A 12906-nucleotide genomic window follows, 5' to 3' on the forward strand; every position below is an offset into this window, starting at 1 on the left:
TTTTTGTGGCCGGTTTTTTTTCGGTTTTTGTCGACGCGAGATTTCACGAAGGGACGAGAGCATTCTGGCCGGTGAAAGTCGGGTTCAATTTGTGTCGGTTTTACCGCTTTATTCTTTTTGCTACTGCAACCAAAAAATTGTGGATCATGCTGTTAACGCTGCAAGAAGAGGATGGTTAACCCTTCTAGTGGTGAGTAATGGCTTTATGATTTATCTTAATATTTCTTTCTTTTTTTTATCATGGATTATTTTATATAATTTTCGGTTCTTTTTCTTTTCTAATATTTGTAATTTATATTTGTCGAAGAGACTTTTTTTTGTTTTTCTTTTTTGCTTTTTAATCATTATTAAAATTAACTCTTATTGTTAATAAATTTGGTTCATTTGTGTCCCATATTCGTATTTTTCATCTGGCTAAAGGATTTTCTTTTTTAAGGAATAATAAAATCTGAAAAAATTCATCACGATATCTTCAAACATTCTTCAAATCGAGAGAAAGATTTGAGGAACAATTTGTTTAAATACATAACTTGATCGGATACGAATGAATTCGATTTATATGTACAACAAGAGTTAATGTTTACGAGATATTTACACACCACTAAAAGGGTTAATACAAAGAAAAAAAATTTTTTTTTTTTTTTTAATGATTCTTGGTCAAGGATCGTGCAGAGATCGTAAATTATGAGAGAAGATAAAAAAATAATGATCACTAATCTTGCTGATCTTTATTCGACGATACGATCCCATTTACACTATTCCAAAAAATTTACACGCTATCTTTTAAAAGTTTGGAAGCAATAAGACACTTTGAATAAAAATCCAAAATTTGTTGAATAATAAGATAGATAAGAAAATTTCGAACGAGTGTTAAATCATTTTAATTTCACCTCTAAATAAATTTTGATATTTCGTGCAAAATTACTAAGATTGCTTCCAAACTTTTGAACGATAGCGTTTCATCCACAAAAAAAAAAAAGCTACACGAATACCCTTCGAAAGAATATTTCGAATCTTTCGTTCACGAGCCGGAAGCAAGGTTCAAACCGGAAGTTATAAATAACTAAATCGAGAAATTCTGTTGAACAATCCAGTATATTTAATATTACTTTCCAATTATTATAAACAATCAAAAATACATTTTTTGGGTCCTCACCTTGACAGTTTGAAATTTCTCCATTTCTTTTTTTTCCTTTTTTTTTTCTTTTCAAAATATTATCGAGAGAACGAGTTTTTTTTTTTTTACACAAGAAGAGGTGAAAATATTGTTCGCGGTTCTTTTAAGGGATACTATAATGTGAACTATACAAAAATTTGTTTACTAGGTAGTGTCTTTTGATATTCTTGTCGTTCAATTCTTTGTTTTGTTTTTGTTGTTGTTGTTGTTGTTGTTGTTGTTGTTGTTGTTGTAATCGTTTCGACTGACCTTCGAATCTCCAGCGCCGAGGAACATTAGGCCCATAGCACCAGCATACGCCAACAGCGTTTCCACAACTTGTTGGGTCTCGAGGAGGATTCTAGTTTCGTTCATCCAATCCTTGGCGACCGATCTTGGCGCCCCCTTCAGAAGATTCATATAGCGAAGGGTCATTTTGAAGTCGCCACGATCCAACCAATACCTGGAACAGAAATCGAGGAATTTGTCAATAAGAAATATTGGAATATATATTTTCATCATATGTGTTTTCATTATTTTATTTAGAAAAGAAAAATTTTCTTCATTTCGTATAGGACGACGAATTATTTTATATTCATAAATTTTATTAAAAAAGAAAAATAGATTGTGAATATATACGATTGATTTGAATTTTAAATTTTTATTATTTGAAAAAATTATCCCTTTTTAATAGAGAGAAGAAAGTATTTACATTGGATTGTTGAAATAAAAAAGAAGAAGAAGAGAAGAATTCTTTAAAAATAAAATGTATTTATATTTGTAATGAGAGAAGTTTTTTGTTTATTCGAACAAATTCTATTTTAAAATTTTATATTTATCAAATCTATCAATAATTATTATTAAATTTATGCGTTAAAAATTTAAATTTCATCTTCAAAATCAAAAAAGAAAAAAAGAAAAAAATGTTGAAATAAAATAAAAGATAAAAAGCAGTGGAAAATCGAAGCCTGATATTCGATAATCTCGATAGAGGGTGCTTTCAGGAAACGATCATTGAAATTATTTGTGGAGCGAATGAGGCACAAACATAAAAATGTGGGGGATTGGAATCGTCTCAAAAAATTTGCTATTTCCCGAAAATTCTTGCAAAATAATTGGTTCGATTAGTTTATTTTTTACTTTATTTTTAAAAGGGGGGAGGGAAAGGTGAAATATTGTTGAAAGTAATAAAAAAATTTTTTTTCAATAATGAAGAGAGATTTGAAAAGTAATTCGATTTAATAAATTTTTCAAGTATTACACTGATAACCTCAAAAGGATTTTGAATTTTTTAATTAAAGAATATATAAACTATACTCTTATGAAAGACTTGTAATAATTCCAAAAGTATTTATCAAATCTCTTTAAACCGCTAATTAATCATATTAATTATCAAAAAAAAAAAACTCGATTATCTTGCATGCAATATTACATTTTTATAAAATTTTTTAAGCTATTTGTTTTTCATTTATTGCACGACACTTCAAAAATTTATTAAATTATTTTCCAAATTTTTACTGGAAAAAAAATTTATTTTTTTTTTCAATTTAAGAAGCCCATGAAATTAAATATTATAAATTTTTCTAAAAAATCACACTTTATTAACACCAATTTGACAATTTATCGAATAAAATTAATTAAAATTGTTATTATACAAAAAATATTCCTTCATCCCCTTTAATCCCCTATAAAGAATTCAATATAACAACAAAAAAAAAATCCTCTTTGCGAAAAAGCGATTAGTTAAAAAGTAATTATAACGATTTAAATTCAAGCGAGTTGGAGGTGAAGGGAATCGTAGATCGGTCGTAGATCCGTCGTGGAAACTTTTTTCCTCGTGGAACCGTTTTCCAGGCCAGGGGTTAATGTAATGGCCGTGTCGTCGATCGAACGAACTTCTCGAATCGTATCGATTAATTGTCGCTCTCTGACGAAATCGAGGAAGGGGAGGAGGAAGGAAGGGGAAGTGGTTATTTTGTCGTGGACGACGTTATTATAAAAATGAAGGAGGGATTCGTCGATTCTGTAGCTCGGAGTGTGAATTAATTAATGAGGTTTTCGGTGGAATTTCAACAATGGGGAAGGGATTGAAATAAAGTTGAAGAAAGAGGGTTGTTTTTTTGTGACTAAGAATCACGTTAATCGAAATAAGATATAAATATTTCGAGTTATTCAAGGATAAATTGAAAAATTTGCTTGAAAATAGAATTTGTGGAAATTATAAGCATTGTTTGAATTTTAAATGTATTTTAATATACAATGTATTCATTTTATGATGGAGTAAATTTATTTGATTATAAATATTATTTTTTCATTTTAATGTTGCAAATGTAAAATATTATTTAGAGATCTATATTTGAGGTATTTATTGTACGTTGATTGATAGAATCAATTTTTGCAATATATTTTATAATATAAATATTTAAAGTTATGTATGCTATATTTAAATTTGTTTTGTGAAATTTATTTTTATAAGAATAATATTATTTCAATGAATTTCAAGTATGAAAGAAGAAATCCTATGATACATTTTAATTAAGATAAAAAAAGATAAAAAAAATAGAGAGAAGAATTACATTGAATGTATTAATACACAAATTAGAATAAATTAATTAGAATAACACATTAATAAAATTATTCAATAAAAAATTGTAATTAAATTCAACCCCCTCTAAAACAGAGCCGTGATCGATTCGAGGAGAGAAATTCGCTTTCTCTAAAATACGTACAACGTATTCTCAAAGAATATTTCACTTGTTTGCTGAACAAGCATCAAAGAAATTTCAATCTCGTTTGAGCAAGAAGCGCGAATACAAAAAACATGCCTTTCCATTCTTCCTCCTTTTTTCCCTTTTTCTTTTTTCATCGCACATATCTATATCAAGGGAGAAGAACAAAGGAGGAGAAATTAGACGAGGCAATCTTCTAATTAGATTTTGCGAGTATAAAAACTTGATTAAAAATCATTACGAAGAGATTGCTCCTTCATCCTTTGAGACTGGATGATTTGTAAACAAACAAATTGGACTTTTTCCTTTTTTAATGCAAAAGTCTATCTGGAAATTGTATCTGGGATTGAATTAAAAGAATTAAAATGAAGAATTATAATTTAAAATTTAATGTAATATTCATAATTCTTTCAAAATTTTGTTACAAATTAATCAAAAAAAAAGTATTCAAGTAATATGATGATAAGTGACAAATAATTATCTTTGCTTTATACAATTTTATGTTCAACTTACTTACTTACTTACCATTCTAATAAGTGAACATTTAATTTTAAAATTAGATTTGAATTTTCAATTATTCATAATTCATATTAAGATTAACTCTGAAATGATACCAAAATGATGAATTTCAGACACTATTTCAACTATGGAGAAATATTTGGATATATATTATGCTACGGATAATTAAAACTTTGAGTAACTTGTTAAGTGAAATTAAGTTAAACGCAGAAAAAAAAAGAATCCTCATTTGCCTTAATAATAGTAAAACTAGAAGGCAACTTCGTACAGCCACAAGAATGGCCAGAGAGAGGTTTAAATTATACCTTCATTTGCTAGAAAATTGTGGTCCATGCTGAATTACAAAGCTCTAAACTCACATTCAGAACATTAATTAAAGTAACGTTGTTCTGACGATAAGGGGATAAAATACTGTGCAATATATTTAAATTGTTACTACACTTTTATTTTATAGACACGTCCCACTTCGTTATGAGTTCCAAAGAAGAAGAATCTTCTCTGAAAAAATAAAATTCAGATCTATGTTTCAAATTAAAGATACAAACGATATTTAATTTTATATATAAAATACAATAAATACAATTTAAAAATATTGAAAATTATTGGATTAATATAATAATTCGATCGCTTTCTATTAATTGAGAAAGCAAAATCTATCTCGAAAGGGTTGACTGAAAATAGAGAAAGAAAAAAAAAAAGATATTTGGGGACCCAATTCTAACACGAAGTCCTCACTCACGTCAGTTGCAAAGACAGAGAGAAACGCTAAATCTCGAGTTTTAATTAGAATCCTGCAGTTTATAGGCGAGTGCAGGAACTTCGAAATGGAACGGAAATCTGTTACGTTCCACTCGTGCAATGGCCACGAAGAAACGATGCGAGAAAAGGAGAAGAATTCGTAGATAAAGGAAATAAAAACTGTATGCTTGCTTCTTGATAAATATAATTTAAAAAAAAAAAAAAAAAAATTCCATTACTCATTCGAAATTCCAATTTTTAACCTCGACACATAGAAAAACATCGATTCAAGAAAACTCCAAAAAAAAAATTATTAAATTTAATAATTTTTTTTTTGGAGTTTTCTTGAATCGATGTTTTTCTATGTGTCGAGGTTAAAAATTGGAATTTCGAGAGGGTAATGTAATTTTTTTTTTTTTTTTTAAATATAATTTAAAAAAAAAAAAAAAAAAATTCCATTACTCATTCGAAATTCCAATTTTTAACCTCGACAAGTTGAAAAACATCGATAGTAGCAAATTCAACAATCAAAGTTTTTCAATTTGATTGTAAAAGTTCCAGATTCCTTGCTCAACCTCCCTTTCTTCCGCCATCATGCTACAACGTACGTGATCGACCGTGAACACGAAGCGCGAATACCATCGCGTGTAAACCGGCTGCTGCTCGTGAAACGCCCCCACACACACAAATACACACCCACACACACACACACATATGTTACACACGACACGAAGGGAAATAAAATATGCGGCCGTTATACAAGGTGCCCGCTTTCAATCCTTTCACATCGATATAAAATATTACGGGCAATGTTTTTCAGGAAACATCCCTCTATTGGTGAGAACTGGAGTTATACAGAATGTTGATATAATCGTGGAGGACTAGATATTCTGGAGGGAAAAGTTGCGATGCAAAAAAATGTAGGTTGTGTCTTTTGAATGATTTTAAATATTTCGGTATTTTTCGATTTAATTATCATTTCTATAACAATGTGTACAATGGAAAGATAATCGAAAAATGATAAAAATTAACGAAATATTGCATGGAATATCTTTTATTGTTAGAATTAGAATAATTTTATTTTATTTTATCTTCAATAAGAAATTAGGAATGGCACGATAAATTTTTGTATTAATTTTATTATTTATTATTTATACTATTATTCTTGCAACAAAGATTTATTGATCAATAAGGCAGATACAATGCTTTCTATGAAATATTTTTGTATTTTCATTAAAGATAGACACTCCATACGAGATAAAAAGATGGTAAATGAATCTTTTAAGTGTAATATGGTCTACAGAGTAAGAGAGGGTTACTAGGGACGTGACCGGATGCTCCCCTTCAATATTAAACTTTAATATTCGATGGCCACTCTTTTTTATCGATACCTAGTTCTGCTAGCGATGTTTTTATGGAAGACTTCAATGTAATTTTTCTACAAATGGCTTTTAGAAAAATGATGAAATCCTATTTTAATAGTACTTTCAAATTAGATTATTCGTGATTTTATTTCTTAAAAGAAAAAAAAAATTATAATTTAAAATTTATCGTTATATCTTGAAGGAAAGGGAGAAAGTAACATCTCTTATAATAATTTATGCTAATTTATTCTTATATAATCGTTTATAATCGAAATAATCATTCCCTTGATCGAGAAAATTAAAATCTCATACATATACAGTTCAAATAATTTTCCAAAGTGGAATCGTGGAACTTAAAAGTGAGATTAAAGTTTCGTGATGTTTGCTATAAATTTGATTTAGCTTTGTGCCGAACGATTCGATGAAATTAAAATTAGCAAAGTATTTAAAATGGCGAATGAAAAGTTTCGCTCTTTCTCACTTTTCCTTTGGCGTTTAGGAAAGAATAGTAGATCTGATTTATGATCATTCTACTTGTTTTTATATTATTAAGTGACAAGAAAAAAATTTGTTAGATTAAAAAATAATAATAATAATATATAATTAAGTTTTATTTGATTCAAAAATATGTTTCTCAGATATTTCTATTGTTTTATAAATTTTTCATATTAGGAGATTAAATAATATTTATATTTTTATAATAAAACGATTAAAATGTAAATGTATTATCAATCTTTTGAATAATAATAATTCGTTAATTAACATTTAAATAAACGGTTATTCATATTAATTTCTCTTTGAGAGAAATAAAAAAAGGAAATTGCTAAGAATCTTCCAATTCTTGGACCTGCCTTTTACGAAGAGTCAACATAGAAACTTCCTCCAACAAGAAGCGGAAGTTGGGACAAATCCGTAGAAAACTCTTCGCGATACAAATGTTTCTCGTAGAAAACTTAAAGTGTCTCCGCGAAGATTTCTGGAACATTCGTTTTTTCCTTGAAAAACTTTGGAAAAATACTTTCCCATGCTTTCTTGTATATTACAAATCTTGAGAAGAACAACGTTTATTATATATTTTTTCACTTTTATATTTCGCTTCCTTATATAACTTTTATATAATTTTATATAATTACATGTATCTGCAATTTTTATTTCACATATCATTATATATAGACAGAAATAATTTTAACAATTTTAACAAATAATTTAAAAAATACCAAGTTTTGAAATTTCAAAGAAAATAAAGTGTAACATTCTCATAATTTTTTTACAAATTTGTTATTCCCAATTCTGTAATTACAAAATTATATTTCATAATTTATTTTTAAAAGGAAACGAAAAAAATTATTTTCAAAATAATTGAACCAATATCTTGCAACAGAGCTGCAGAAAAATTTATTTTTTACGAAAAATATTCGTTCAACGTGCGAAAATCAATTCTATCGGGCATGAAAATTAAATGCACACCTACCAAAAATCTAAAGAAAGCTTTCAAGCAGTGTAGAAATAAGCAATATAGAAGCGGCTGACGTAGCGCGGTGTTATACTACTGAAACCACCAATTTTTCTCAATTCTATTAAAATAATGCTTTCAAAAGCGATCGTGCTAAAAATATTCTCACTCGTATCTCAATATTACAAAACAAAATCTACACAATGGAGGCCAAAATTAAAAAAAAAGGTAGAAAAAATGAAAAAAAAAAAATACGAGAAAAATTCTAAACGAAACCAAAAGCAATGTCAACTCATGGAAAGAAACAATCAAACCATTCTTCGCTATTTCCACATCGCAATATCCATACAAACACGAGCCAATTTACAGCAACACGGAGACAAAAGCGTGGAGGAACGCAGGACTTTAAAAACGAAACAGCTCGAACGAATTTTAATCAGCCTACTTTTGCAATAATGGACTGGACAATTTCGAGATGATCTAACGAAACACAAAAGGATAAATGTTGCGAAGAGAATTGTCGATCGATTTCAGGAGCAAATTTAATTATTTTTTACTAAAATTAATTTAACAATTTTATAAATTTAACACGAATTATTTATTGATTGATTTTTTACGAAATTTCGTGAAGATTGAATTAAAAGGATTAATTAAATAAATTATAATGAGAGTAATTTTTTCTAAACGTGGACAAATTAGTTTTTTAAATTACAGGTAACAAGGGAAGGATTATGATGGAGTAGAAAAGCTGGGATTCACGATTCTTCTTAATTGGGTTCATCGACGTTCCAATTATGATCCTAAGTATGAGACTCTGTCAGCCATGCGGCCATGATTTATGATCCCATTGTTTGCAAGAATTTAACCGAGAAATTGGCGTTATCGAGCTTCACGTTGCCTTGTCTCCTCAATGGAGAGTGATTTTATAATCCATAAGATTATTTATACGTGGATCTTAATCTTTTCAATTATCAATTATCGATCAAACTTCTTTGACGAGAAGAAAAAAATATGAAGAAAAACTTGCTCGAGTATCATGATAGAATTATAAAAATTGAAAATATTGAAAATAATTAAAAATGATCTACTTCAATGTTTCAATTCGTTTTCGATTAACTCTCATGTTTTAAAATAAACAGATGTATTAAAAAAATTTCTTCCTCTTTGTTAAAACTAATTAAATATAGTTTAAATGAAAAAGTTATGAAAAAGGAAAGAAAGCATAAAATTGACTCTATCTCCATATTTTGAACCTTAATTTATCCAAAACCATCTATCATCTATTCAACTCTTAAAGTTTAAAGTTTCTAAATTCACAATGAAACTAATTACCATTTTTATTCACAATCATTTATCATCCAATCAAGTCCAAGATATAAATCTATTTTTTAATTCTAATTAAAAATGAGTTACTATTATAATTAGATTCATAAATTATATATACAGAATACACTAATTAAGAAAAGAAAAAAGATTTTTTTTATTGCAAGATTTAATTATTATATAATCATAATGAATATAGTCCATTCCTAAATGGAATAAAATAAAAATTTATTTCTGATCGATATCCAAAATCAAATTTTAATCTTAATAAATAATAATTCTGCTCTTTCTTAAAATTATATTACACTCTAAAATTAAAAAAATGACATTATAGAGAAAGAAAAGGAACATAAAATGAATTTTACCCCATATCTTATCTTAATTACCCATTCATTCATCTAATCACCTCCTATAACCTATATTTTACCACATTTATACAAAACCATTTATCATCTAATTTTATCTCAAAATTTAATTTCCAATTCTCTTAAAAAATGATTAAAAATAATTCTAATATCTTTATGATTCAATTCATTCATTCATCAACCAATTGAAATTTCTAATTCTATAGATAATTATAAAAAATAATTATAAAAATAACCCATTTTCAATAATTCAATTTATTCCTAATCAATCCTTTAAGATCAAATTTCAATCTCAAAAAACAAATACACATAAGATAAAAAAAAAATCTCTTACCACACATCCTGAACAAGAAAAAAATAAAAATACCCCAATATTTTACACCTTAACCATCCATCATCCAATCAACCCTCCACGGCCTCAAATTCTAACTCTCATAACACAAGCTCATCCCCAACCTTCATTCTTCTTTAATCCAGCCAACAACCCTTAATTACTTCACTACAATTCCGGGCGCTGAATTTGCCTGTTTTTCACCATGTGCGAAAATTCCGTGGAATTTGTAACAGCGTGCACACAGAAACTCGCATATTTGCGCGGCCATATTTTTCCCACCCCCTCCCCCTCCCTTCGAACGCGGATGTAGCAGTCTCGACGCTAGTGGCGTGGGTCCAAATTTTAACGCAGCTTCTTTTTCATCGCTCGTTGAAACGTATCTATGATATGCATATTTTGCGGCCACGTTTTATCCGTCCACTTTTTTATGCATGCTTTATGTATTTTTTTTTTTTTCGACGCAATACGCGTAAATTCACAGCCTCTGCAAATAGATATTTCAGTTGGATGCATTTGCATTTTTTTAATACCATCTCTCTTTCCATTCCTTCTGGAAGGAATGTCACGATTCTGGAATTCGTGAATTTTTTAACATCTTTGCTTTTATTTTTTTAATGTTCATTGTGTGGTTTATAGAGTGTTACAGATATATTCGTGGAGTATATATCGATTATGAGTGTGGAGCAAATAAATATTAACTATTCAAGTAAATGTCTCCCCTCAAAAAAATATGTATGTCTAAAATATATCAATTAAAATGTATTAATTAATTTTATTAATTTTTTTTTTCAATATTTCGTTTGGAAAATGATAAATATATTGTAATTTTTATAATAAATAGAAATTTCAACAATTTTCCTTTCTTATCTTTTTCATTAAAGAAATTAAAGTAAATACTGGAAAAAATAAAATACAATAATCACAATAAAATGTTTGTACATATAAGATATCTTTTCCCACAGTTTCATAGTATCAAATTATAAATTATTAAAAACGATAGGAAATCTAATCTCACTTGTACTTAATTATATCTTAATTTATTAATAAATCATTACACGCGTTCAAAAACACAATTTAGAATTCATAATTCGTAAAAATAAGAGCAGAGATATAATTTTTTTTTTTTATTTAAGAAAAATTTATTTAAAATCAAAAAAATAAACGATACAGGGTAAATAACTACCCTCCTCTTCCACCCTCCATATTCACCACCAAACCATAAAATTAAAAAAAAAAAAAAAATAGTGGGGGCCAGATTCGCAATTACGTAGCTCATCCATTTATTCAAAGCTTGCACCGTTCACCGAAATTTCGACAAGTTAAAAAATTATTTGAAGGAAACTCTCATCTAAATTCACTCTGCATGCATTTAATATGACGAGTCTTAATGTTGAAGTGGAAAAAGAAATCCTCGAGGAAGAAAGATGAAGTCTCGATCATTTGAGGATCGATTATAAAAAAGTCCACGATTTCTTTTCCCTCTTTTTTCTTTTCTTCTGGTATAATTAGTGGAGGGAATTCTGCGAGAAATAGAAAATCGTCGGATTGATCTGGTTTTGTGATTAATTAGAGTTCGTTTGATGAAATGAAAAATTTCCCTCTGAGGAAATTTGATTCAGAAGTTTGGATAAGGATTCATCAAATAATTGAAAGGAAGGAAAAAAATGGAGGGAATTGTTGGTGAGAATTTTGTTTGTAAAAATATTATTGTGGAATTATTAATTTTCAAGATATATTGATTTAATTTATATTCTATATTTTATATAGAATGAAGACTTTGGATAATTATTTTATCATATAAAATGGAATATAGATGAAAATTGAAGTTATTGTTAATAAATTCAAATGTATTTTTGAAATTTTATCATTTCTTTTCAACTAATTTCAGAATTTCGAATAAAATACTAAATTTAAGTTTTTAAACTAAATTATATTTATATCTTCATTATATCTTCATCACAATTCTTTCATTAACAGCTTTTACTCTAATCTTTATAGAAATTTATTTTTATTCATTATTTAGATTAGATAAACTTCTTTTTTTTTTTTTTTACAAATAATTACATCTATACAATATATATGAAATTATTTCACCATTCTTTTATTTCTCTCTCTGTTTAATTTTTTTTTTCAAAAATTATTTATTTCTACAAAGTTTTTTCGAAACGAAAAATTAAAATCATTATAAGCTTATAAAAAATTGAATTATCTATATACCAACTACAAAATACTCTGTCATAGAAAAAAGAAAATAAAGGTGAAAAATCAGGATGTGCGTTCTACCATCGATTGTCGACATTTCCAGCCACACAGGATGCGGTGAATATCGAAAGATGTAACAAAACCTGGAACGTGTCGAATAACAAAGGATCGACGACAATACCGTCATCAAGTCTCTTCCATAAGAAACAACGTGGTTTCGATAAACGAGCTGTTTGAATCCGAACACAGGGCGGAAAATTAATTTTCCTGTTTTGGCTGCTCGTTCCTTCCAGAAAGCAACCCTTTCATCAACTAATTAGTAGACACGACCCGATTTTCACTTTCGACACGCACCGCGTCGTGATTTTTGTGAGAATTTCTATTATTTTTTTCCTTGTTTAATTTTCGTTAAGATTAGATTATTTCTTAAATTAAATAATAATCAATTTATGCAGAATTACAAATATTGATAAATTTTGAATTTTGTGAAAATTTCTATTATTTTTTTCCTTGTTTAATTTTCGTTAAGATTGAATTATTTCTCAAATTAAATAATAATCAATTTATGCAGAATTACAAATATTGATAAATTTTGAATTTTGTGAAAATTTCTATTATTTTTTTCCTTGTTTAATTTTCGTTAAGATTGAATTATTTCTCAAATTAAATAATAATCAATTTATGCAGAATTACAAATATTGATAAATTTTGAATTTTGTGAAA

The 12906-nt window shown here is 27.7% G+C and overlaps 1 protein-coding gene across 8 annotated transcripts in view; it reads right to left on the reverse strand.

Moving 5' to 3' along the window:
- The window catches only part of LOC102681143 (MICOS complex subunit Mic60), a 58149-nt gene that overhangs the window by 1492 nt on the left and 43751 nt on the right, over positions 1 to 12906 (reverse strand). For 5 of the 8 annotated variants that reach the window (XM_006609192.2, XM_006609196.2, XM_006609194.2 and 2 more), the window contains one exon: positions 1427 to 1619. In XM_006609192.2, the coding sequence (XP_006609255.1) occupies positions 1427 to 1619 (193 nt within the window). Of the gene's footprint in view, positions 124 to 1076; positions 1246 to 1282; positions 1620 to 12906 lie in introns of those variants that run through there. The other 3 variants (XM_006609197.2, XM_006609198.2, XR_004151795.1) reach the window with 3 other exon arrangements.

The sequence above is a fragment of the Apis dorsata genome, unplaced genomic scaffold, assembly GCF_000469605.1.
Source record: "Apis dorsata unplaced genomic scaffold, Apis dorsata 1.3 scaffold_52, whole genome shotgun sequence".
Classification (NCBI taxonomy): Eukaryota; Metazoa; Arthropoda; class Insecta; order Hymenoptera; family Apidae; genus Apis; species Apis dorsata.